Below are 27,608 nucleotides of genomic sequence, written 5' to 3'. Positions count from 1 at the left end.
ATCAATAAGCCTAAGAGAATTCTGGTCAGGCAACAAATGTGGGCAGTATTTTGATCTCCAAATTATTCTGTCATGTGATGATTTTATTGCAGTATCCATATCATCGTATCCATCTCACATCATAACAAATTGTTGTACCCATGTCGCCGTATCGGTGCTTCTTAGATGCTAATATTTTGGCATCGGTTCTTCTTTGTGCAGTAATGGACAGGTATCACAAAAACAGTCGATTTGAACCCCTCAACGGCGCTCCATTTGCTCTCTGTCTCCGTGGTACGCACTCTTGGACGAATTTGCTATTTTGTTCATACGTACTAATGATATCTCAAGTAATTTCGAGATATCAAACAATCACGCCATATGCCAACTGTATAGCACCTTTCAATTGCATTCTTGTTGTGTAATGGATTAACAGCTGAGGTGCAGGCTGGAAAAAACGTTAGATAGATAGGGCGGTTGGGTTGGTGTGTTAAGATAGTGAATCTATATCTCATTTCCATCCGAATATGGTTTCGTAATCACGTGTGTTGTTTAATGAGGAACATCCATCTTTTTAGTTCATAAGCCATGCAATCTCTATGTGTGATTGGTATTATGCAAGTATCGGCATTGCTTTCCGTCATTTTCCATCAATTGTGCTATTCTGCTTTATAGGAATCTGCAGTTCATTTCTTCTAATAAGGCTTGTCACATTTGTTATCGTTTACCTTTCAGGCGCCTTTGGTACATCAAACTCATTGTTCAACAACATGGATGGCCTTACACTCTCCTCAAGCATTGGGCAAGCAAAGAGTTATGCATCTACTCCCTTTGGAGCTGTGCGACAGAAGATGCCCCCATCTGGAAGCCGATCCCTACACACAAGTCGTCCCCTGTCAGCTGCTGTGGCGAACCGGCCATTATCTCCCCATCTTCCTCTAAAGAAGCCACAGCTGAGCGCTACGTTCTCCATCTCACACCGTATATTTGGTGTTGCACTTGGTGCCGCCATCATATCTATTCCTCTTGCCACCAAGTTCAGCCTCATGTTTGGTGTCTGAGCGAAACAGAGATGAGGGGTGACATTGCTGTGGGTGTTTCATCGTTGTGCACAATGCAACTCCAGGTGCACCTGCCATAACATCATAGCAAGCTGCATATTTTTCATGTATAATAACTAATAAGGAAAACTATCCAAATGATCAGTGTGAATAAAACCTCATTTTGGGTGTTCTCTACTATGAGGTCTGCAAATCCAAAACCAAATCATTTGCTTTGGCTTGAATGTTCGCCTTGAAGACATCGCTTTTGAAGATCTTCTATGTTTTCTCGGTGTTGTCTTTGGTGCTCGTTTGTGTGCTCATGCTGACAGGAGGTGATCACTCTGGCGAGGCCTTTTTTTTTTCTTTTCTTTTCGGATTGTGTGCATCTGGATGTCTTTGCGACATCTTGTTGGTGTAAAGGTTGGATGTAATTGATATATCTTTGCGATATTAATATATTCCTTTTTTTAAATCATGTCCAAATCTCCACAACCTTGCCTTGGGATGCAATGGTGATGCTAAACCATTTACCTCTATTGTCTATGTGCTCAATCACCATGGGATTTTTCTATCATCTTTTTGGCTCCATAAACTTGATTTCTTAAAAAATAAAAGGTAGTAGAAAATAACAACCGACACTAAGCATTGAATTGATATGTTAGTTATAATAATAATAATAATAATAATAATAATAATAATAATAATAATAATAATAATGTGTCAAAACTATGTCAAACTAATATAATTGTAGCATGAAACAAGCAAAAATTATAGATACGTATAGGACATACCAACCAACTTTTGCCAACTTTTATATTTTCCCTTCCTTGACCCAACAAGCAATGGCTAGTGTTGTGCACCAGCTGACTGGTGGGACCGCCCAATCCGTGGCCCGATAAGTGTCTTTGCTATACTATTGGGTGACCCAAAGTGAAATAATACCATGAGGCAAAGGTGAAAAGAACCCACAGTGGGTAGTGAAATGGAACGTGAAACATGTTGAGCTCAAATATCGCACCATACAATCACCTATAGTACGACCGTTGGATCCCTCATTCATCTATTTTTCCTTGTGTACGTGCTTCTCCGCACCACCTCTGACACCGTCCCGTTGATGGAAGATCGCCATCGTCCAGGTTGTAGCACCAACAACCACGTAGTAGCACCACGCCACTCTGGTCTTAGGTCGTTGTCATCCCGGTTCCAGCACGGTTGAGCTTGTCACAACACCACGCCGTAGTGTTAGAAGTTTGTTGTCGTGTCGGTTGTAGCATTGTATGCCGTTGGGCGCAACTCTTGTGCTCATTCGGTACCTCATCATCTCCATCAAAGCAGTTTGATCACAGATCACCAGAACTTCATGGCTATACAATTCATATCATGAACAAGAACACGAGTATATGATCATTCTTTTTTTGCAGTCTTCGTCATTTATTCTACAACAATCTGTTGGAAATATGCCCTAGAGGCAATAATAAAATTGTTATTATTATATTTCCTGTTTTAAGATAATCGTTTATTATCCATGCTATAATTATATTAAATGGAAACATAAATGCATGTGTGGATATATAGACAAAAATATGTCCCTAGTAAGCCTCTAGTTGACTAGCCAGTTGATCAAGGATGGTTAAGGTTTCCTGACCATAGACAAGTGTTGTCACTTGATAACGGGATCACATCATTGGGAGAATGATGTGATGGACTAGACCCAAACTATAAACGTAGCTTGTGATCATGTCATTTTGTTGCTATTGTTTTCTGCATGTCAAGTATTCATTCCTATGACCATGAGATCATGTAACTCACTGACACCGGAAGAATATGTTGTGTGTATCAAACGTCGCAACGTTACTGGGTGACTATAAAGGTGCTCTACAGGTATCTCCGAAGGTGTCCATTGAGTTAACATAGATCAAGATTGGGATTTGTCACTCCGTGTGAAGGAGAGGTATCTCGCGGCCCACTCGGTAATACGACATCACATACAAGCCTTCCAAGCAATGTGACTAACGAGTTAGTCACAGGATCTTGTATTCCAGAACGAGTAAAGAGACTTGCCGGTAACGAGACATAAATAGGTATGGGGATACCGACGATCAAATCTCAGACAAGTAACATACCGAAGGACAAAGGAAATGATATACGGGATTATATGAATCCTTGGCATAGAGGTTCAACCGATAAGATCTTCGTAGAATATGTAGGATCCAATATGGACATCCAGGTCCCGATATTGGATATTGACCGGAAAGTGTCACAGGTCATGTCTACATAGTTCGTGAACCCGCAGGGTGTGCACACTTAAGGTCCAGTGACGTTTCGGTATAGTTGAGTTATAGGTGATGGTGACCGAAGTTTTGTTCGGAGTCCCGTATGAGATCATGGACATCACGAGGGTTTCCGGAATGGTCCGGAAACAAAGATTGATATATAGGATTGTTTCATTTGGCTTCCGGAAAGATTTCGACCATTACCGGAAGTGTATCGGGAGTGACGAATGGGTTTCGGGTTTTTGCCGAGAGGGACGACCCACCCGGGAGAGAACCTAATAGGCCCATGGGTGGCGCACCAGCCCTTGGTGGGCTGGTGAGGCCAGCCCAATAGGACTATTTCGGCCAAGAGGAAAAAAAATCAAAGGAGAAAGAAAAAAAGGAGGTGGGAAGGAAGGAAGGGACTCCTCCTTCCAAACCGAATTGGAGTAAGAGTCCCTCCTCCCACTTCTGCCGACGCCTTGGAGGCTCCCTTTAGCCTCAAGGCTAGCCCCTCCCCTCCTCCTATATATACTAGAGGTTTTAGGGGTTTTGAGACACAAGTTTGCCACATGCAACCCTAAACCTCTACTTTGTAGTTCTTCCTCTAGATCGGATTTCTGCGAAGCTCGGGCGGAGCCTTGCAGGAATAAGATCATCACCATCACCGGCGCGCCGTCACGCTGCCGGAAAACTCATCTACTTCCCCGTCTCTCTTGCTGGATCAAGGAAGCGGAGATCGTCATCGAGTTGTATGTGTGCTGAACGCGGAGGTGCCGTCCGTTCGGTGCTAGATCGGGACGAATCGTGGGACGACGGTGATTTGAATCACGAAGCAGTTCCACTACATCAACCGCGTTTCTTAACGCTTCCCGCTTAGCGATCTACAAGGGTATGTAGATCCAATCTCCATCTCGTAGATGATCATCACCATGATAGATCGTGTGCGTAGGAAAATTTTTGTTTCCCATGCAATGTTCCCCAACACAATCAATCTGATGGTACTTGAATTTTGAGAAAACCTGCTTGTGTTGCAAATTTTAGCGCATGTCTTACATGTAAAGCTTTCGGCTCACTGGCGGAGCTGCCCGGTGGGCAAGGTGTGGCACGTGCCATACCTTGATTTGGAGCCAATTTTTTTTTAATACTAGTGCTAAACTGCTAATCACTGCGTGCCCACCCCACGTCCAGATCAGACCACGACGCATCTTCTTTCTTCCTCTGCTCCAGACTGCTCCTCTCCTCACCGGCTCACCCCACGTCCCCACACAAACCCTAGGCGGCGGCGGCGGCTGAACCAGAGGCAGCGGCGCGGGCCAGCGGCTGCGGCCTGCGACGGCCGGGGGATAGGGGAGGCCGGGAGAGGCGACGGCGGCGGCTGCGGCCTGCGGCGGCAGCTGCGGCCTGCGGCGGCCGGGCGAGGCGACGGCGGGGCAGGGGATAGGGGTGGCCGGGGGAGGCGACGGCGGGGCAGGGGATAGGGGCGGCCGGGGGAGGCGACGGCCGGGCCGCTTCTGCTTCAGGCAGCAGGCGCAGGCCACCAGCAGGCCACCAGCAGCGCAGCCGCGCAGGCTACTTCTGAATTCTGGTTCAGACATGAGCAGTGGGCATGAGAGTCTAGCAAATCCAAAAAAAAGAGGAAGAGGTAATCTTTTATTTTTCTGAAATTTGAGGTGGTTGGTACTTGGTAGTGGCAGCAGATTGTATTGAGATATTAATGTTGTAATTGCAGATTTAAGAAAGTATTTTCAAGTGCTTGGTGGTGGCAGCAACTCAAAATCGAATCCAAGCACTCGTGAAAGTGTCAATATTTCAGCACATGACCATCATCAAAATCAAGTTATTTCCATGGAAGTGGAACAAACTACAAATTCCGTTGAAGCTATAGTGGAAGAGAATGTAGAAGTTCACGGGGTTGAAGGTATAACTATTTTTAGTGAAGATTACATAAATGGTGATCCAGGACTTCGCATTCCACTTGATTGTTTTGCCCCCAACATTAGAGATGATGTTAGATTTGCTTATATACGAATGGGTGCAACTCAACCAACAAGTTGCATTTCCCCCCCAAATAGAGATGGAAGATGCTTCCGACCACAATGGTATAAAGACTTTGCTTGGTTGGAATATAGTGTAACAAAGCATAAGGCTTATTGCTTCTGTTGTTTTCTTTTCAAGCATGACCGAATGGATGATAAATTTGGGCATGATGTCTTCTCCAAATTTGGTTTTGACTGTTGGAAAAATGCAGTTGCAGCATTTCGTAAACATGTTGGTGGGCCATGTAGCATCCACAATATTTCAAAGACAACATGTGATGATTTTAAAAATCAAGGGGCAAGTGTGAAAAGTAAAGTTACAATTTACAGCCAAGATTCACTAGTCAAGTATGAAACTCGTGTCGATACATCTTTGGGCATTGTAAGTTATCTAGCATTGCAAGGTGAACCATTTCGTGGACATGATGAATCCAGTTCTTCTTTGAACAAGGGGAATTTTTTAGAGTTGCTTGATTGGGTCAAAGAAAGAATTCCAGAAGTGAAGGTTGCATTTGATGAGTTATGTCCTAAAAATGCCAAAATGACTTCCGGGACAATTCAAAAAGACCTTGTCAAACATTGTGCAAATGCAGTCATCAAAGTAATCAAAGAAGAGATGGGTGATTGCCTTTTCTCTGTTCTTATTGATGAGTGCCGTGATATATCGGTGAAAGAACAAATGGTCGTGGTTATCAGGTATGTATAATGTATTGAAGAATGTTAAGTGTCTATGTGTTTTTCCTTCTGTTATATGTAGAGTAGGTTAACTAATTTTATGATTGTCTACTTCTACAGGTATTTGAGCAAAAAAGGAGAGACCATTGAAAGATTTTTGGCTATTAAGCATGTTCCAGACACAACATCTGTTTCTTTGAAGAAGGCATTGTTGGAGGTTTTTGCTAAACACGGTTTAGTTGTTGCAAGACTACGAGGGCAAGGATATGATGGGGCATCTAATATGAGAGGAGAATTCAATGGACTTCAGAAGTTAATTCGAGATGAGAACCCATATGCTTTCTATATCCACTGCTTTGCCCACCAACTGCAGTTGGTAGTTGTTGCTGTTTCGAGATGTTGCAAGGGTGTTGAGGATTTTTTTTGAATATGTGACCATGATTGCCAATCTCAATACTTCATATTGCAAGAGGAAGGATAAATTGCTTGACAAGCAAAAGGAAATTCTTTTGGATAAGATTGAGAGAGGTGAGATGACCACAGGAAGAGGGAGAAATCAGGAAACATCCTTAGTCAGACCTAGAGACACAAGATGGGGATCTCATTACACAACCTTATCTCGCATTGAATCAATGTGGGATGCAGTCATAGAAGTTTTGGGCATTGTTGAGGATGATTTGCGTGTTCCATGTAGGGCAGGAGGTTTGGTTCATCAAATGGAAACTTTTAGCTTTGTGTTCATCCTGAAGATGATGTTAAAAATCCTTCGTATCACAAATGATTTATCTCTTCTATTGCAAAAAAAGGATCAAAATGTTGTTCAGGTATGTGATGGATCATGTTAGATGTATGTAGTATGGTTCATATATTTAGTTCATGTCAGCATACATGCATCTAAAATTGTATTTATCTCATTTCAGGCAATGTCATTGGTTACGGATGTGAGAACACGTTTGATCAACTTCAGAAATGATGGTCGGCAGCCACTATTGGAAGATGCCAAAGCCTTTTGCACCAAAAACGACATTCCAATACCAAATATGGATGACATCTTTACAAAGTGGGGTAAATCAAGAAAATGTGGACGAAACAATGTCACAGCTGATCATTTTTTTCGTGTGGACACCTTCTATGCTGCTATAGACTCCATCACCACAGAGTTCGATCATCGTTTTAATGAGGTATCTTCAGAGCTGCTCCAGAACTTCTCTTGTCTTGACCCAAGAAACTCCTTTTCTAGGTTCAACCTGCATAAACTAGCTAGACTCACAGAGATATACCATGATGATTTCTCTGATTATGAACGTGAACATATAGAAGATAACCTTGATCTATTCATTATCCATATGAGAAGAATTGAAGACTTTAGATCTTGTCATGATATTGCAAGTCTAGCTAAAATGATGGTTGAACTTGAAAGGCATGTCATGTTTCCTACTGTTTATCGCCTCATTGAGTTGGCATTGTTACTACCGGTAGCGACAGCAACAGTTGAAAGGGCCTTCTCATCAATGAAAATCATCAAAACTGAGTTGCGCAGCAAGATGACAGATGGTTGGCTTAATGACTTGATGGTTTGTTATATTGAGCGAGAGATCTTCAAAAGTATTGATCTTGGTAAAATTAAGGAAGATTTTCAGAATGAGGGTAGGGCATTGCCATTACCTGGGTCTTCTAGACGTCATTGAAAGCTTCATTATCGGTATGTTTTAGGTTGTTTTTCTATTGAAACATGTCTACATTTTTATTGTATTTGGTTTTCATTTGTAATGTGTATTGAGTCTTTCGATTTGCATTAAAAGAATTCTTTCCTTAAGACTTCGCCACACCTTAAATTTTTTTTCGTCCTCCGCCTCTGCTTCGGCTAGTTCCAGATTATGCACTTCATCAACATGGCTCATGCTACCACTTGTACAAATCCCAATAGATTTTTTATAATCAAAAATAGCCCATGTGCCGTGAATTGGAGAAGACCACAGGATCAACATTCGTCAACATGAACTTTATCGGTGGTAGAGACCATTTTTCAATCGACCCCTGGTTCTCACACCATGTGGACGTAGTCTAACCGGAAGCAATGAACTCTAGATTGTAACAATTTGTCATCAATTTGACATCCCTAGTATAAATGTAAGAAATCAGCAATCATGTCATATTCTCCAATGATTTCCTTACGCATATTTCTTGAGTGGTTTTGGTTGCAAGAAAACTGTCTTTCTTGTAGCATCATCCACTCGCAAGTGATCATACGCACTACCTCTTGAATCAGCTAGTTCATCTCTACAAAAGTACAAGTTGATAGCACAATCAGCTACTTCACCGAGACAAGTATAAAGAATGCAAATTATTTCCCCTAATAGTTTCAACAAGAACGTCCATGAAGTAGAGGTATGTCTCACTTGGCACAACTTGTCGACCTTCCATAAAGGATGGCTTGAAGAGGATTGCTCGGGCGATCTCAATGGAAAAGTTCCAACTCAGCGTGTAATTCAGATATTTTATTCCAGCTCAGGTTCATAAGATTAAACCCCAAAGTTTGATTATGCCTCTGATGAACAATCAAAGAGCAAACACAATATAAATAGCATTCAAAACACATTAGTTTTGCAGTGGAATGCTCCATAATTAAATATCTATGTGGAATGGCATGAGAGTCTTTTAGCCACAAGATAATCTTGCTCATACAATTCTAGTAGGTCACACATATTACGCCAAATATATCACCAAGAGTGATAACTTTACAAGTGACAAACATTAAGAGTTGAGACTGTGTGCTGAGGGAGAGCATCTTGATCTTTGGGTTTTTATTGCTGACATCAAGGTTGCTGTAATAACACCTACCATTCCTCACACCTAACTTAATGAACAGTGATTACCATAGTGAAATGTATTGAGAGAAGAAAAAAACGAGGGACGACGAGGGCCCAATTAACATGCTGAATGGGGATCGAATTTGGAGCCGCACCCATGTCGTGTAACTGGCGGCCTTACTCGCCCTATCCCATGCGAGTCGAATGGGCCGTGGTGGACGACGGAGGCCACTACGGCTGTGGCAGACTAGAAATTTGGTGGACTATATCTGACATGCCTCGAGCTGACTCCTATCTAGTCCAAGCCAACCATTGTTTGACAATAGAGTCGAGCGGCAGAAAGCCACGAACAAAGCAGAGGAAGGATATCGTCCCTGTTGGGGAACGTAGTAATTTCAAAAAAAAATCCTACGTCATGCAAGGATCTATCTATGGAGAAATCAGCAATGAGCAAAGAAGTAGAGCATCTTCATACCTTTGAAGATCGTTAAGCAGAATCGTTGCTAGAACGCGGTTGATGGAGTCGTACTCGCAGCGATTCAGATCACGGTGGATTCCGAACTATGCACCGAACATCGGTGCCTCCGCGTTCAACACACGTGCAGCCCGGTAATCTCTCTTAGCACGACGGCGTGGTGACGGTGGAGCTGTGTGGTAACTCCGACAGGGCTTTGCTAAGCACTACGGACGACGAGGATGAGGAGGAGTAGGGCTGCGCCGAGAGAGAAGTAATTGTTGTCTCAAATCTGCCCAAAAGTCCTCAATATATATAGGAGGAGAGGGAGGAGGTGCCCACCCTTTAGGGTTTCCCACACTAAAGGGTGCGGCAGCCCTAGAGCCCAAGGAGCGCGGCAGCCAAGGGTGGAGGGCCCTAGGGTGGGCCTTTGATGTTGGGGAACGTCGCATGGGAAACAAAAATTTTCCTACGCGCACGAAGACCTATCATGGTGATGTCCATCTATGAGAGGGGATGTGTGATCTACGTACCCTTGTAGACCGTACAGCAGAAGCGTTAGTGAACGCGGTTGATGTAGTGGAACGTCCTCACGTCCCTCGATCCGCCCCGGAACTATCCCGCGATCAGTCCCACGATCTAGTGCCGAACGGACGGCACCTCCGCGTTCAGCACACGTACAGCTCGACGATAATCTCAGCCTTCTTGATCCAGCAAGATAGACGGAGAGGTAGAAGAGTTCTCCGGCAGCGTGACGGCGCTCCAGAGGTTAGTGATGATCTTGTCTCAGCAGGGCTCCGCCCGAGCTCCGCAGAAACGCGATCTAGAGGTAAAACCATGGAGATATGTGGTCGGGCTGCCGTGGCAAAAGTGTGTCAAATCAACCCTAAAACCCCACTATATATAGGAGGGAGGGGGAGGGAAGAGGCAGCCTCAAACCCTCAAGGTTTGGCCGAAATTGGAGGTGGAGGAGTCCTACTCCAATCCTACTTGGAGTAGGATTCCACCTTCCCACTTGGAAACTCTTTCCACCTTGTGTTTTTTCCTTCTCAAACCTTATGGGCCTTAGTGGGAACTTATTCCAGCCCACTAGGGACTGGTTTATCTCTTCCCATAGCCCATGAGACCCCTTGGGGCGTGACACCCCTCCCGATGGTCCCCGGCACCCCTCCGGCACTCCCGGTACACTACCGATGAGCCCGAAACTTTTCCGGTGACCAAAACAGGACTTCCTATATATCAATCTTTACCTCCGGACCATTCCGGAGCTCCTCGTGACATCCTGGTTCTCATCCGGGACTCCGAACAACATTCGGTAACCAACCATATAACTCAAATACGCATAAAACAACGTCGAACCTTAAGTGTGCAGATCCTGCGGGTTCGAGAACTATGTAGACATGACCCGAGAGACTCCTCGGTCAATATCCAATAGCGGGACCTGGATGCCCATATTGGATCCTACATATTCTACGAAGATCTTATCGTTTGAACCTCAGTGCCAAGGATTCATATAATCCCGTATGTCATTCCCTTTGTCCTTCGGTATGTTACTTGCCCGAGATTCGATCCTTAGTATCCGCATACCTATTTCAATCTCGTTTACCGGCAAGTCTCTTTACTCGTTCCGTAATACAAGATCCCGCAACTTACACTAAGTCACATTGCTTGCAAGGCTTGTGTGTGATGCTGTATTACCGAGTGGGCCCCGAGATACCTCTCCGTCACACGGAGTGACAAATCCCAGTCTCGATTCATACTAACTTAACGAACACCTTCGGAGATACCTGTAGAGCATCTTTACAGTCACCCAGTTACGTTGCGACGTTTGATACACACAAAGTATTCCTCCGGTGTTAGTAAGTTATATGATCTCATGGTCATAGGAACAAATACTTGACACGCAGAAAACAGTAGCAACAAAATGACACGATCAACATGCTACGTCTATTAGTTTGGGTCTAGTCCATCACATGATTCCCCTAAGGATGTGATCCCGTTATCAAGTGACAACACTTGCCTATGGCCAGGAAACCTTGACCATCTTTGATCAACGAGCTAGTCAACTAGAGGCTTACTAGGGACAGTGTTTTGTCTATGTATCCACACAAGTATTGTGTTTCCAATCAATACAATTATAGCATGGATAATAAAAGATTATCATGAACTAAGAAATATAATAATAACTAATTTATTATTGCCTCTAGGGCATATTTCCAACATTTGAGGCCCAAGGTGGCCTCCCACGCCTAGGGTTTCCCCTCTCTCCACCCCTTGTGCGCCTTGGGCTAGTTGTGGAGGCGCACCAGCCCACATATGGGCTGGTTCCCACCCACTCTTAACTCATGTAGCAACTTGGGGCTGGTGGCCCTTGCCGGTGGACCCCAGGAACCCTTCCGGTGGTCCCGGTACATTACCGGTGTCACCCGAAACAATTCCGGTGACCAAATCCTCACTTCCTATATATGAATATTTACCTGTGGACCATTCCGGAACTTCTCGTTACGTCCAGGATCTCATCCGGGACTCCGAACAACCTTCGGTAACCACGTACACTATTTCCCTATAACCCTAGCGTCATCGAACCTTAAGTGTGTAGACCCGACGGGTTCGGGAAGCATGCAGACATGACCGAGACACCTCTCCGGTCAATAATCAACATCGGAGTTTGGATATCCATGTTGGTTACCACATGTTCCTCGATGATTTCATCAGATGAACCACGATGTTGGGGATTCAATCAATCCTGTATGCAATTCCCTTTGTCTACCGGTATGATACTTGTCCGAGATTCGATCGTCGGTATCCCTATACCTTGTTCAATCTCGTTACCGGCAAGTCTCTTTACTCGTTCCGTAACACATCATCCCGTGGCTAACTCCTTAGGGCCCGTTCAGTAGCCCTCCGCTCCTCCTAATCCGGTCGCTCCGCTCCAGGCGAGTGAGGAGCCGCTCCCCTGATCGCTAGCTTGAGCGTGGAACCGTTCGGTAGCGATCTGTGCCCCTGTTTCATGTGTAGTTGGGTTGTCGGCCCATTTCTTGTGGATCCAGCCTGCTAATAGCAGGAAGATGGATCCAAATTCTCTAAAAAAATCAAAACAGATCTAGCACGTGGAGAGGTGTATGTTTGCTGGGGGTGGATTGAAATTCGTCTCGTGGTCTAGTTTTGGCGGAGGAGAGCTTAATTCGGACAGCAACACACTTCGATCGACGTGGAGGTCTAGGGTTCGGGCGCCATGGCGAGGAGCTCGAACGGGGAAGAAAAGACACGAGAGAGATTCAACAGCGTCGTACCTGTTCGTTATTACTTATCAGTGGCATCCACATGTAATTTCATGCCGCTCCTGATTTTTCGTCTTCGTGGAGCGGGACCAGGCTAGCTCTGCAAAATCAGCCTAATCGATGGAGCCTCCATCTTTGTCGATCCGCGGAGCGCGACTGTTTGGGACAGCTCCGCTGGCTCCGGCTGCGAAGCAAGGAGCTGGAGCGTTGCCGAACGGGTCCTTAGTCACACTGAGCTCAATATGATGATGAATTACAGAGTGGGCCTAGAGATACCTCTCCATCACACGGAGTGACAAATTCCAGTCTCGATTCATACAACCCAACAGATATTTTCGGAGATACCTGTAGTGCACCTTTATAATCATCCAGTTACGTTGTAACTTTTGATACACCCAAAGCACTCCTACAGTATCCGGGAGTTGCACAATCTCATGGTCTAAGGAAATGATACTTGACATTAGAAAAGCTTTAGCACACGAACAACACGATCTAGTGCTATGCTTAGGATTGGTCTTGTCCATCACATCATTCATAAATGATGTGATCACGTTATCAATGACATCCAATGTCCATTATCACAAAACCATGATCATCTATTGATCAACGAGCTAGCCAACTAGAGGCTCACTAGGGACACATTGTGATCTATATATTCTCACATGAATTACGGTTTCCGGTTAATACAATTATAGCATGAATAATAGACAATTATCATTATCTAGGAAATATAATAATAACTACTTTATTATTGCCTCTATGGCACATTTTCAGCAGTCACATGGTGAACATGTGGCCTCATTTGGCAGAGGGTACGCACGGGTAATTCACACTCTACCTATGGTTATCTTCAATAAAACCATGGTGGCGGCGAAAGTGCTTTTTTAATCCTGAGCACACATGCATCCGGTTGAATATATAGTAAAATCTGAAAAAGTAGCAGATAAATCCAAAAACAATTTTATTTTTCCATGTGATAAACATTGATGAATGTTTTAGTTGCTTGTAAAATTTGGTGATGAAATGACATTAGTTGAGGCCTGGAAAAAAAAAGGTCCATGTTCCAAACTGCTTTTAAAATTGGTCTTTTGGAAGCGTCGATTTTATTGTTTCTGTCCAGATTTCAAAGAATGTCATTTCATCTCGAATTTTCGCATGAATGTGAGACATTCATCATTAGTTCAGAATTATTTGAATTGTTTAACTATTTTTTCTGATTTTATGGTTCATCCGGGTGCATATGAGATCGAGACACGGTGGTGGCCAGAAGTTCTGGTACAAAAATGCGAAAATAATTACACCCTTTGTCGGAAATTACTTGTTACATAAATGTATAAAAATAAATAAATAAATATATATATAACTAAAATAATTTAGATACATACATTTTTATGATAAATATTTTGGGACAAAAGGAGTATCCACCATCATACACGCAACGACGTCAGAGAGATAAATGGGTACATGGGCCGTATGCTAGCCCGACGAGCTACGGTAGCCCATGCACAAACAAACACTAGCCTCCATCATCTCAGCGGCCATCCCGAATCATTCGTCGTCGTTTCGCTTCCGCTGGCGGCTAGGGCAGGCAAAAAGATCCCGAACGACGATCCGATCCGTCGATGTCATCGCCGGCGAACTGCTGCCGCCCTCCGCCGACCGATGCCGACAACGCGTCTCCGCTGGCGTCGTTGCCCGCTGACTTGGTCGAGGTCGTCGGCTGGCTGGTGCTCGCCGGCGACGACCTGCTCGGCTACGTCCGCTTCCGCGCCGTGTGCACGCACGTTCGGTCCAGCACGCCCTGCCCGCGCGCGAAGGGCATCGCCGACCCGCGCTTCCACCCGCGCCGGTGGATGATGCTGCCCGAGGGCCACGGCCTCCACCTTGAAGACGGCCGGCAGCGTTTCCTCAACCTCGACACCGGAGTGTTCCTCCGCCCTCGGGTCCCTCTTCTCGACGAACATTGGGTCCTCTGCCCGGTTGAAGGCCTCCTCCTCCTGCAGCGGCGCCGGCAACACGATAATGAAAATGACGATGAGGTTTGCCTACTTCACCCCTTCACGGGGAGCGTTGCCAAGTTCCCGCCAATCACCTATGTCACAATGAGCTTGGGACTAACCCACTGTAGTTCACGCATGGAGCGTCCTTATATTTGGCCAGGCAGGGTGGCCGCGTCCTTGAGCGTCGGCGCTCAAGGGGTTCCGATGCTCATGATCGTTCATCTAAGTCTGTCACGCGTGATGTTTGCTACCACCAAGGATGAGCAATGGAGTTTCTCGGCCTGGAGCTTCTCGCCGGATAACAGAATCATATCATGCCGAGGAAAATTTTACATGCTGCAGCAAAAGCCCGGCTCAAGCAAAGATGATGAACTATGGATTTTCCAGATCGACCCGCCTCTCCACGAGAAGAAGTCAGGATTCACTTGGTCTTCGTCGTCGTTTTCGTTTCACCCACCCAAGGTGATCACCATATTATGTCCCAAGGCAAAGATCTGCAGCCCTTTTGAACTAATAGAATGTGACTCGCAGATCTTGCTCGTCGGTACCAGCACCGATTACTCGAGCCACATGATAGTGTACAACGTAGCAGATCTTATCCTCGGAAGAGCCGTCCCGTTAAAAAGTATTGGGGGCAATGCTCTCTTGATTGACATTACAATCGGTCAGAGCCTCATCAAAAGGAGCCTGAGTATTGGTTTTAAGGCCGTTCCTACCATCACGGGTGACACCATTGTACGCAGGGATCCTACACCTACACCTACACGTTATAGATGTCTTGTCGAATATCACCTCGGTGATGCCACTTCCTCACCAAGAGCGGTGGTTTGCGCCAAACATATGTATGGTATCCCCCTTGTTATCTACGGCCGTTGCACTTGTAGCCTCATTAACCATATGTATGGTATCTGCCATTGTTTTTGTTATTAAGCAGATGTGAGCTACTGTAGTTTTTTTTATTCCACTCCTAATTTACTTGTACTGAACTGCAGAAACATGTTTTACTACCTTTATATTTAGTATACGTATCCATGAGTGCAGGAACCACAGATGAATAATCCTCTTCCATAGCTAGGTCCGAACGGGGGACGTTATAGTCTAACGAGGTAAGTGCGTGTGGTGCTGAATGTTTATTATGTGGAGAATTGCTTTCTTGCCATGCATGATAAGATGATTCACATATATTTGGCAATTATACATAGACCCCTTTTTTTCTGCCAAAAATACACGTACAATTCACTCGTCTTGACTATTGCATCATACACATATGAGATGAATGAATCAATTATCCCGAGTAGGTCACAAAATGACATGTTTTACATCATTATGCCAACCAATGTCAATCGGATAATACCATTGTATAGTTGTAGTGTTAATTCTCAATAATTGATGAGCAGATTATATGAGCTAATTGGTGAGTTTCGCGGGACGACTACTCTTTCCCCTGGCCGCGAAACTCTCGGAGCGGGTGGGTGGGGCACGTTTGAGGTGTGGCATCTGGAGGAGCTTTGCTACACCTACGTAAAACTACTTAAGGAAGTTACGTAAGAGCTGATTTGGCTTAATCTGGTTGGAAGAGGAAAAAGGCCCAAACCCATCCAATGAAAATCAGGGGGGAGATGATTAGTTGAGAAGGAAAGAAACGTAAGCTTAAGTAATAGATTACGTAGGTGTAGCATTTTTGCATCTGGACGCTGGTTCGGTGTGTTACACTCTGTTGGGTTAAGCTCCATTTGCCCGCTCCCAATCAACACACGGACCACCATCCAATTCCTCGTGCCAAAATGGCAATCCCATTTGTTACTTATTCATAATTAACATTTTAGTTTCTCTCCCCCTCCACACATCATATTTATTCGTAATTCACTTACGCTTCATGGATCATCAAATTGTTCATCATAACATAAGATGTTTTTTCACATTTGCTTGGAACACAACTTACCAGTAGTAATATTCTATAACACTAATTAATCTCCCTAGAATTGGAGAGCCCACATTCAATTGAGGCCTCCAATTGACATTGTGGCACCCAATTTTGATCTGGTCAACAATTTCCCAAAGATTTTTTATTTAATTATTTTATTTATACCTCTATAATACCATACTTAGTTTTAAAGAGTCACTCAGTTGAGGTCTTCAAAGACAACAATTAAAATTGGATCATCCAATTTTGACCGGGCCAACAATTTCTCAAAACTCTCTCTACAATTCTTTAGACAAATACATTATGCTTTCTAATCAAACTAACAGTTTTTCAAATCAAATTATTATGTCCATTAAATTATCGAATTATAAATGAAAGTAAAACACACTATGTCATCTCCCCCGTAGATCAAAAGAAATTTTCTATTAGTTTCAAAATATAAGGGGCATTAGTTTTTTGGAAAGTCGAATTCTTCAACTTTGACCAAGTTGAGAGCAAATATATGGACATTCACAATATTAAATAAAAAACATGATAATTCATTTAATGATGAATCTAATAATAATTTGATATTATGGATTTTTATATAATTATCAATAAATTTAATAAAATTTAAAAAAAATTGACATTTTTAAAAAGTAATACACATTGTATTTTAAAATCAAATGATTAGGTTTTTCTAATCTAACGCGCAGCAAAGCGCGTCCAGTCCTTCTGATATCTACCATATGCAATGCTTCTACATGTCATAGCTTGGAGGAGTGATTGGTTAGTGGGAGGGCATGCAAGTTGATTGCGTAGGTAGCCCGTAATTGTACCATTTTTGCATAGCTTATACTCCGAAGTAATTGCCTGAATTTTAGATCTCTGCATATAACTACCGATCTGGGCGTACTGTTCGTTGACATGCCACGAGCGGAACCACGGAATCCGGGAGCTTGGTCGGCACAAGTACGCACACGACCTCAGCAATCTGCATCACCACGGACGTGATCAAGCATGTGCACTTGGATCCTGGTATAGCTTGCCACCTACTCGATCTCGTCTTGGATCTCTGCTAGCTCCCTCTTAATTTCTCTGACGACTTTGATGGCAAACGTTCGATAGATCGATCGCATCTAGTTCGTGTATAAATAAGGGCATCTCATTGACGTGAGGAAGCCACGCTCACTTGCAGGCAGCTAGCAGCAAAGTAGCACTAGCAGACTGAAGGCACTGAGGTGCTCAAGGTAGCTAGCTAGGATCAATGGCGTCGAGCAGGACAGCAGCGATGCTGGTCCTCGTGGCCGCCGTGCTGTGCCCGGCAGCCTTCTCCAAGACGTCATCGGCGTTCATCTCTATGCCCACCGACCACGTCGGTGGCAGTATTCCTCCGGTCTCCCCCGCCGAAGGGCTCGCCTTCGACTTCCACGCCGACTCCTGCCCGCAGCTACAGGACGTGGTGCGCTCCGCCGTGCAGACCGCGCTCCAGAGCGAGATCGCCCTCGCCGCCGGCCTCCTCCGCATCTTCTTCCACGACTGCTTCCCTCAGGTAATTCATTCCAGCTAGCTAGATCTCATTTTGTGTTCTGGGAATAGCTCTCGTATTAAACATTTAAACTAAAGTGTGATCTAACATAGTTTCTTAAAGATGATAATGGTATCATAAAGATCATCACGAAAAATTTCATATTTGTTTTAACTTGTAACATATAATTGTAAAACTTGCTCATATGAGTAGACTAATGGTCAAAATATATACTTGAGATCATGTCAATGTCCAGAGAGCATCATCTCTTTCATTCGTGGTTGTACAGGGTTGTGATGCGTCGGTCCTTCTAACGGGAGATGGCAGCGAGCTGCAACTGGCACCGAACCTGACGCTGCAGCCACGGGCGCTGCAGCTCATCGAGTCCATCCGCGCCATGGTGCACGCAGCCTGCGGTCCCGTCGTCTCCTGCGCCGACATCACGGCCCTCGCTACCCGTGACGCCGTCGCCTTCTCCGGGGGTCAGGGCTACGACGTGCCGCTCGGCCGGCTCGACAGCCTCGCGCCGGCCCCGAGCTCGGCCGTCTTCAACCTCCCCCAGGCCAGCTCCAACGCCGCCACCCTCATCGACGTCTTCCAGACCCGCAACCTCGACAACGTGGACCTGGTCGCGCTCTCGGGCGGCCACACCATCGGCAAGGGCCACTGCAGCTCCTTCTCCAACCGCTTCTCCGAGGACTCAGGCTTCGTCCGAAGCCTCGCCTCCAACTGCTCCACCGACTTTAACCGGCTGCAGGACCTGGACGTGACCACCCCGGACGTGTTCGACAACAAGTACTTCACCAACCTGCAAGAGGGCAAGGGGGTGTTCACCTCCGACCAGAAGCTCACCGCCGACTGGCGCACCGAATGGGTGGTCAACGGCTTCGCCGGGAACCACTGGTGGTTCTTCGGCCAGTTTGCTGCCTCCATGACCAAGCTCGGGAACCTCCAGGGGCCCCAAGGAAACGTCGGCGAGATCCGTCGCAACAGTTGCTTCGTGCGCAATGCACAGAGCATCCTCACGACCACTAGCGATGAGGGCCTCTCCGCGTCCGTTTGAGACCACCGACGTTAGCGAGATTAGTGTTTTAATAAGAGTTCGCTGGCTAATGTAACACTCCGCTTTTGTGAAGCCACCCTAGTGGTTTATATTAATTGGTTACAATAGTCACCATTAGCAATGACAACACCAAATGGAAGGATCATCAACATATTTAGCTAAACTATGTGCTGCCCTATGGGCCTCTTACTAACTCTTTTTCATTTAAGAGTGAATTCCGGTTTTTACCCTCTATTTTAATATTTTTGACACTAATACCCTATTTAGCGAGATTTTATCTCTTTTATCCTATTTAGCAAAAGTTTTGCCATGATTTACAGTGTTTAAGACATTGCAAGCGTTATGTCACATCAACTGTTTTTTCTGTCTCTTTTCTCTCTGCTGAACCGATCATCGCTGCTTCCCCCGAATAGGTCCGATCCGATGGAGGTCGCTCGCATCGCGTCCAACGCACAATGCCTGAGTCGGCTGCGCGCCACACTTGCCTCCAATCGTCGTCCGTCCATGTTTCGGACCGCATGCACCCGCTAGGCTTGCTCAGACCTAGGCTTAGGGATTGTCAGGCAACGGCGATGGCGATGGCAGCGTGATTTCTTACCTGCTCGAGTAGGGTTGTATGGCCGTGACATCAAGGAAACATACGACCCCATGGGATCTGACGGCTCTGTCATGCTCGCCGGCGTCGGTGTGGGCGTGTGCATGTACATGACACCATTACAATGTGCTCAGTTGTTCTTTCTACTTCGGTGACATGGCAGGACCCCATCAGGTTGTGCTCAGTTGATAGCGGGTCTATGGCCCTCTCATTCGTACCCTATTCCACATGACTTTCAGCATTAGTATATAGCAATTTGTATATTCTGAAATTTTCGTAACTCATGCATTGGCCGATGAGGCATTTCATTCTGATAGAATTAAGATCCTTATTAGAAGATCATGTGTATACATGTCACCCTTCTAAAACTGACTTATGCATTGGTCGGTGATGCGAACCACCTGCTCTGGTGCGTTCATATCGGGTTGGATGGGTCGGTGTTGGTAGCAAAACTATCTGATCTCGAGTAGGGGGTCCGAACTATGGATCTTGGGTCGATGGTAACAAGAGAAGAATAAGACGATGTTTTACCCAGGTGCGGGCCCTTTTGATGCAAGTAAAATCCTACGTCTTGCTTTTGTTGGTATTGATGGAGTAGTACAGAGTACAGAGTTAATCTACCTCGAGATCATATGTTGTGGTCTAAACCCTAATCGTAATAAGCTTAATCTGGCCTATGAACTATGGCCCCCTGGTTTATATAGATACCAGGGATGATAGGATTACACAAAATCGATTACAATAGAGAAGGATTATGCCGATCACTACGTTGCCTTGGACCGTACGTTAAGTCTTCGGAAGAGTCCATCTTGATTCTGATAGTTCTAGTGACGGTCGAACATGACCGGGAGTTCGGTCCATGAGAATAGACAAACAGCCTGAGGACCCCTTAGACAAGGACTCCCTTAGTTGGGAGAAGCTGCCAGCACCGGTTCAACATGAAGTAAAATAGGCTGGAAAAAATCATTGATGTGGCATGCCAGCTGAATCTGAAAACTGATACCTTTCTATCAGAACGTTCATAAAATTTTAAACATGATAAATTAAGGCAGAATTTTTGCTAAATGGGATAAAACAGATGAAGTCCCGTTAAATAGGGTAATTAGTGTTAAAAATGTCAAAATAGGTGGTAGAAGCTGGAATTCACTCTTAACTATATATTCTGACTCCAAGGGTCTAATACAGAAATTTAAATTGGGACTAACAATCATGAATGGGTTAATTGCACCGAGAAAAGGACATGCATGGCTTAGTGAAATGGCATGGTTTGAAAAAAAATACATGCTACTCAGGTCCACTCCACTTGCGTGAGGGCAATTTAACCGGAACCGTACAAGGATTCCACGGTCCTCGAACAATTTTCGGTGGATCAAAGTCAGATGCATGCACCCCAGGGGAGGAGCTAGGCTTTGACTTCTTGTGCTGGAACGCGCGCATCCAGCCTACTATTCTGCGTACGAACGTACTCCAAGATTAGCTACCTACCAAGTACAGTGCACGACGTTCGTGTCCTTAACGATCAGGACGGCTCGCTTGAGCAGGTCGACCGTCCTTGATATGAACATGCCTAGGTGCAGAACTGAGCTCAGCCATAGCTCAGATCCAGGACGGTAATTTAACCTGATTGAACCGTCCTAGATAGAATGCCTTCAGATCTAAAGAAAAACAATCATCTCATGCTTCTTTTGAACTTCCGGCATGTACGCAAAGAGGAGCCTTGGCTATCGTGTACTCCCTCCGTTTCTAAATATAAGACCTTTTAGAAATTACACTATGAACTAAAAACGAAGCAAAATAAGTGAATCTACATCCTAAAATATGATTACATACATCCGTATGTTGTTCATAGTGAAATTTTTAAAAGGTCTTATATTTAAGAACGGAGGGGGTAAGTAGGAACGAGCGCATGACTGGCTCCATCTAGCCTAAGTCAGTTATATTATAAGAGTATTTGGCTGAGTGAGGGCTTTTGGCGGTCGACCTCCATGAAGATGGAAATTTTGTAAAAATCCGATAATCACATTTTGGAGTTTTAGAACATTCTGAAAACAATTCTACACATTCATATGGATGTATTCTACATGTGTATAAAATCTGGCGATGAAATACGTAACAGCGAGAGCTACACAAAAAAGATAAAACCCAACATTTTTAATAGTGAACAGTTCTTGTACTGTTTGCCGGTTTCAAATCATGACTTTGCCTTTTCTGTCTAGCTCCAACCATAATACATATGAACATGTAACATTTTTTTCAAAAATATTTGAAGCTTTAAAATTTATTTTGAGTCTTTTTCAAAATAACCACCTCCATGGAGGTCGCCCATATGTAGGTGCAGCACGTGGCCGACCTTGCTGTAAGAATTTTCAGCGGCATTATTCTATCATGTCGATCTTGCAAGTGGCAGGCATCCTCCGGGAGATGAGGCCACACTCTATCGATCCCATCCAACCACCCCTAGCTAATTAATCCGTCCTTAAGTACTCAATCATCTCCTATGTGTCATCCAAAATTATTCCAAATCAGTTAACCATATCCAAGTCTCCTTTCAACGCAGGCGAAATACATACATAAAACCCTACTTGATCCTACAGCTATCTTGATCAGTAAACTATATATATACACATTAACAAGTGGATTAATTAATACTAATCTTCTTGTTTGTCCATCCATGGAATCAATCGAGCAGCCAATCGATCCGCTTCACCGAGAAAACAATGGAGCCCGGTCAGCTCTTGCCTGCGTGCCCGCCGGCCCTTAATTGCATACACATGTATGCTAGTTTGGCAACATGTCACCGTTGGTTAGGTGCAAATGCGTGTGCACGAAAGCTCCGGGAAAGTGACGCCGTCGATGCATGCATTATCAAACTCTTTTATCGCAACGGTGTAGGCCTTAACTAGCTCTTCCGACATGTAGTTTCAAGGCATGCGACTTGAGTAAACCAACCTATTGAATGGTTAGAGAAACAGTGATATCCCCATCCTATCATGATCAAATCTTGTTGTTTGCATTGTTTTCAAATTTACTTTAGGATTTCCAGCTATACACTTTTATTGGAAGAAGAGTTTTTGTCGAAGAGGCGTCTATGATAATTTTGTAAATCTTAATATGATATATCGATTGAGTCTCTCGGAGCTTCTCATAGGGGTATGATGTGCATGTATGTATTCATAGGAATAAATGTATGCGCATGTATATGTTAAAAAAAAGTTAAGCGACTTGCACATGTTGATCCAGATTTGTAAGCAACGTACGTACGTCTAGCTAGTGCGACTTGTCCGTCTGTGTTGGAATTCTGGATCAGATCAAGGCTGTGGAGGTAATTGCATCGGAGACATTTGACCGAGGACCGACCGATTATAAATAGAGAGGGGTTGGCTAGCTAGCTTGAGGAAGCCACACGACGACCGCCGGCCGCCCTAGGTACCTGCAAAACCTAGCTCCATCAATCTGCCGCAGAGAGTGTGATCGAAAGATGGCGTCCAGAGCAGCAGCGGCCCTGGTCGTCGTGGCCATGGCCTGCGCCGTCGTCCATTCGGCAGCGGCGGCCGCCGGGGAGCTTTCGCCGGACTTCCACGCGGGCTCGTGCCCGGACCTGGAACACATCGTCCAGTATCACGTCGCCGAGGCCTTCCGTAAAGACGTCGGCGTAGCGCCGGGGCTCATCCGCATCTTCTTCCACGACTGCTTCCCTCAGGTGCGTATGTATCAACGTCAGAAATATGTATCTACATATGATATATGCATGGCGCTTCTTCTTACTTACTTATATTTGCTCTTGTTGCAGGGCTGCGACGCGTCGGTGCTCCTGACCGGCAACAACAGCGAGCAGGCGTTGGGGCCAAATCTGACGCTCCGGCCGGTGGGGCTCAACCTCATCGAGACCATCCGCGCCGCCGTCCACAGGTCCTGCGGCCGGACTGTCTCCTGCGCCGACATCACCGTTCTCGCTACCCGTGACTCCGTCGTGCTGGTATGGTACCATTGCCCTATACCTTTCGTGCTGGACATGCAGCATGCATGCACGGCCAAACCATTATTCCTAGCATATCATAGTCTACTTTTTCAGTTTTTTCTACACATGTTTCTCGAACTGTGACTAACATATACGTTTACGTTTACGTTTACGTGGATGTGGTGCGTGCAGGCTGGCGGGCCCCGCTTTGAGGTGGCTCTGGGCCGGCGCGACGGGCTGGCCCCAGCGTCGCAGGACCTCGTCTTCACCCTTCCAGCCCCCTCATTCACCGTGCCGGAGCTCCTCAAGTCCTTCGGCGACCGCAACCTCGACAAGGCCGACCTGGTGTCCCTCTCCGGCGCACACACGTTCGGCATCGCCCACTGCCCCGCCTTCTCCGACCGCTTCACGCCGGAAGTCGACACCAACCCAGCAATCGACCCCAATTTCGCCGCCAAGCTCAAGGCCAAGTGCGCCAACGACGTGCCCGCGCTTAGCGTCAACCAGTCGCTCGATGTGCGCACGCCGGACGTGTTCGACAACAAGTACTACTTTGATCTCATCGCCAAGCAGGGCCTGTTCAAGTCGGACCAGGGCCTCATCGTCCACCCTGAAACCACGCGCATGGCGACGCGATTCGCCCTCAACCAGGGAGCGTTCTTCGAGCAGTTTGCCAAGTCCATGGTGAAGATGAGCAACATGGACTTGCTCACCGGCAGCCAGGGCGAGATCCGGTTCAACTGCGCCGTCCCCAACAGCCGTGTCGACGGCATCGAGACCGCCAGCGACGAGGGCCATGCCTCCGCCATGTAAGAAATTGTTTAGTTGCCGTGATTGCTGAAGCGTGTGAGCGTGTGTGTGTGTGCGCTATGATCATGTCATGGTACTAGTGGTTCTTTATAATTGTGATGTTGTAATAAAATGAGTTGAGTGATCAGACATCATGCCCGGAGTATATATATATGCTTCCTACCCTATGAGGTTGTTCCCATTTGGGATAACACTCTGATCACCATACAACGTGAAATCTGTCTTGGCTAGAAGTCCAGAGATGCTACCTCCCAGTAAGTTTTGTGCTGATTTATGCTGAAGCTTGTGAGCGTGTGTGTGCTCTACGCCGTGTCATGGTGCTACTGTTTTTGTGTAATTTTGGTGTTGTAATAAAATGAGTGAGTGATAAGACAATATGACGGCTGTGTGGAACAATCAGGCACCACCAGAGCATAAATTCTTTGCTTGACTTACATACAGGACCGGGTTCGAACTGGCTTTAGTCCCGGTTCACCAACCGGGACTAAAGGGGCGGGACTAAAGGCCTAATCTTTAGTCCCGGCCCTGTTACAAGCCGGGTCTAAAGGTGCTCCACGTGGGCGCCTCGTAGCGTCCCAGGGGCAGGCCCTTTAGTCCCGGTTCGTTACACGGACCGGGACTAAAGATTTTCAGATTTTACTGGTTTTTGGGTTTTTTTTTGAATGAAATTATTTTTGGGTTTTAGGGTTTTAGGGTTTAGGTGTTCGGGAGATTAACGTGATGCCTTGTTTGGTGTTCGGGAATTAGTTTTCATATAATTTAAATAGAAATAATTATGCATATATATATAAGATTAACTTATCTTACAAGCGAGCATATATATACAATTATATGGAGATTTGAATTATCGGGACTAGAGCCCGTCTATTCGATTACATGGACGAACATCAGTAATGGCCCCTGGTTACACTAAATCGTCATTTGTCATCTATAGCTTCCGTTCTCAGAAATCCCGCAAGCTCCTCTGCAACAGCAATCGCGCGTTGCTCTGGTAGGACCTTCGTCCTCATGGTCGTGTGCTATATAAGAAGAGGAGATGAATATGAATATCAATCATGATAACAAAGAATGACGGGTAAAAATAGAGGTGTGAATGTTCATTGCTTACGTCGAATCTGTGATCCTTGAGCTCAGAGGTAAACGTGCGAATGGTCTCGCAAACATAGTATCCGCATAGATGCGTTCCCCGTGGCTGCTGGTCGCACTTTACGAGAATATAATATATATAATCAAAATAATAATCTAGCATCATAAATGTATTGAAAATTAATAGAAGTATATCATACTACTACTTACCTGAGCCGCTCTAAAGGTCAGCTTCTCAGGAAAGTTACCGGGAGTCACGCACTTGAACCGCTTCCAAACCCTGCCTGACAAGGATAATGATTTGCTAAGTTTTTCATTAATTGATATATCAGAAAATCATTGAAAGAGACCGATAGAGCGCAAGATTGATTAAAATTACCCTTGGAGCATGTCCTGCAGGCTTTGGAACTGTTCCAAGGGTCTCGATAATGGGTCGAAGACATCAACTCTTCCCTTATCAATTTGAATGGCCAACAGAATCCAATGAAAGCTGCACATGTGTGTGTGTGTGTGTGTGTGTGTGTGTGTGTGTGTGTGTGTGTATATGTCAGTAACTTATCAATTACACTTATAAGTGAATGGACACAACAGAGTAAAGACCCTCACCTGAAGTTGTATGGAAACAGTATGTGGTCACAGAAATTTTGATTTATTAGAAACCTTAGAAGGTTTTCCTCTGCCTCCTTGGGTTTATCAGTTAGCGTCGCTATATGTATTTTATCTGGGTCAATAAACCCAATATTTAGGATGGTCTTACTTTTACAATCCAGAATCTTCATTCTGCATAATAGAGTACAAGTTATATATAGACAATGAATTGAAATAACTAAACAAGTTATATGTAGACAACGAATTGAAAAACATACAGACAATAGCAACTCATAAGCGATTTATCGAGGGCGTCGCCATTGTACATCTGGAAGAGTTCATCAAAGTCGATATGGATTTCTTCGGAGCCGCCGTAGTACTCCCGTGGGACACTCAGCACGATCATCATTCTCCCATTCTTTGATTCACTTAAGTACCATTGATGCAAGTAACGCATATTTGTTGGGAGATCATCTTTGCTGACCAAAGGCTCTCCCATGACAAACTGTGGCTTAGGGGCTACCACAGCCTTGGGTATCCTGTCGTCTTGGGAAGCCGGCAAATCTTCAACCGAGATACCACATTCAGCCGCCAACTCCTTTGCTCTTTCAAAAGCTTGCCCCTGCATCGGAGGGGGAACATTCTCGGTTAACACCTTGAGGGGTGGGATCGACTGTTTGGCCTGTTGTCCAAGCTGAGGAACGTCTGATTTTTTCTTGCTTGTAGTTGAACTTGATTTGCTCCCACTTGCACTTGCACATGAACTGCTCTTTTTCACTTCCTTCTGCAATGTGCGTGTATAGTCATCAGGCTTATAGTGTAAGTCATATTGTGATGGAAGGGTTATGAAGTCTTTTGCCCATGCTATTTGCTTCTCGGTGTATTCCGGGCGGGGCTCGGGTTCCTTCTTTTTCATCTGCGCATCATGATGTTCCTTTGCTATCCTGGCGTTTTCCTTCTGCAATACCGAAGTTGTACCTCATCTTCAGCTTGTCGTTCCTTATGTCAGCGGTAGCAAAAGTGATGCCGCTGCGAAGGAAGTCCATGAGTTCTGGACAATGCTTGTCACTACTGCAACAGAAACAAATTAAAATGGAACAAATGTTACATACTGCTGCAATAAGGAAACATGTTTCACTACAACTGAAGAGAAAATTATCTTTAGGATTCAAATAGAACATATGCAATGGAACCTACAGAGATCACTATAGCTATCCAATGGAACCTAGAGAGATCACTAGCTATATGCAATTTTCATGACTATGACATATCATATTGCTATCCAATGGAACCTAGAGAGATCACTAGCTATATGCAATTTTCATAACCTTGGATCAAAGAACACCGCATAAAATTGTATCACTACAACTATGATTTCAATGGAACATATTGAACCAATCATATTTTTCAGATTGTGGAACACTATTCCAATCAGATTGTGTTCCCTTCAACTAATCAAAATTGTTTCACTACAACTATTTGAAGCGAACCAACTATGATTCCAATGGAACATATTAAACACTAGTTGATTCTAATACGATTTT

At 45.0% G+C, this 27,608-nt stretch overlaps 3 protein-coding genes across 3 annotated transcripts; all 3 read left to right on the top strand.

Moving 5' to 3' along the window:
- Window positions 1-203: 203 nt before the first annotated feature.
- On the top strand, window positions 204-1,040 carry LOC123431306 (succinate dehydrogenase subunit 3-2, mitochondrial-like). Its single transcript, XM_045115128.1, has 3 exons — window positions 204-273; window positions 715-739; window positions 776-1,040. The coding sequence occupies exons 1-3, from the start codon at window positions 204-206 to the stop codon at window positions 1,038-1,040; spliced, it is 360 nt and encodes a 119-aa protein (XP_044971063.1).
- Window positions 1,041-17,604: 16,564 nt separating this feature from the next.
- Window positions 17,605-19,190, top strand: LOC123431305 (cationic peroxidase SPC4-like). The gene is made up of 2 exons (XM_045115126.1): window positions 17,605-17,988; window positions 18,254-19,190. The coding sequence occupies exons 1-2, from the start codon at window positions 17,704-17,706 to the stop codon at window positions 19,025-19,027; spliced, it is 1,059 nt and encodes a 352-aa protein (XP_044971061.1). The 5' UTR covers window positions 17,605-17,703; the 3' UTR covers window positions 19,028-19,190.
- A 3,815-nt stretch (window positions 19,191-23,005) lies between these two features.
- On the top strand, window positions 23,006-24,637 carry LOC123431304 (peroxidase 12-like). The gene is made up of 3 exons (XM_045115125.1): window positions 23,006-23,322; window positions 23,413-23,598; window positions 23,773-24,637. Exons 1-3 carry the CDS (start codon window positions 23,101-23,103, stop codon window positions 24,391-24,393), a joined length of 1,029 nt encoding a protein of 342 aa, XP_044971060.1. The 5' UTR covers window positions 23,006-23,100; the 3' UTR covers window positions 24,394-24,637.
- Window positions 24,638-27,608: the final 2,971 nt, after the last annotated feature.

Source organism: Hordeum vulgare, chromosome 2H, assembly GCF_904849725.1.
Source record: "Hordeum vulgare subsp. vulgare chromosome 2H, MorexV3_pseudomolecules_assembly, whole genome shotgun sequence".
Classification (NCBI taxonomy): domain Eukaryota; kingdom Viridiplantae; phylum Streptophyta; class Magnoliopsida; order Poales; family Poaceae; genus Hordeum; species Hordeum vulgare.
This window is presented reverse-complemented; position numbering and strand designations above follow the sequence as displayed.

Bases quoted from the DNA above. Each gene is read 5' to 3' on its own strand.
- LOC123431305 (XM_045115126.1), top strand. From the start codon at position 17,704: ATGGCGTCGAGCAGGACAGCAGCGATGCTGGTCCTCGTGGCCGCCGTG. The intron at 17,989-18,253 runs GTAATTCATTCC...GTGGTTGTACAG, and splicing joins TCCACGACTGCTTCCCTCAG to GGTTGTGATGCGTCGGTCCT.
- LOC123431304 (XM_045115125.1), top strand. From the start codon at position 23,101: ATGGCGTCCAGAGCAGCAGCGGCCCTGGTCGTCGTGGCCATGGCCTGC. The intron at 23,323-23,412 runs GTGCGTATGTAT...CTCTTGTTGCAG, and splicing joins TCCACGACTGCTTCCCTCAG to GGCTGCGACGCGTCGGTGCT. The intron at 23,599-23,772 runs GTATGGTACCAT...TGGTGCGTGCAG, and splicing joins CCCGTGACTCCGTCGTGCTG to GCTGGCGGGCCCCGCTTTGA.
- LOC123431306 (XM_045115128.1), top strand. From the start codon at position 204: ATGGACAGGTATCACAAAAACAGTCGATTTGAACCCCTCAACGGCGCT. The intron at 274-714 runs GTACGCACTCTT...TTTACCTTTCAG, and splicing joins ATTTGCTCTCTGTCTCCGTG to GCGCCTTTGGTACATCAAAC. The intron at 740-775 runs GTTCAACAACAT...ACTCTCCTCAAG, and splicing joins TTTGGTACATCAAACTCATT to CATTGGGCAAGCAAAGAGTT.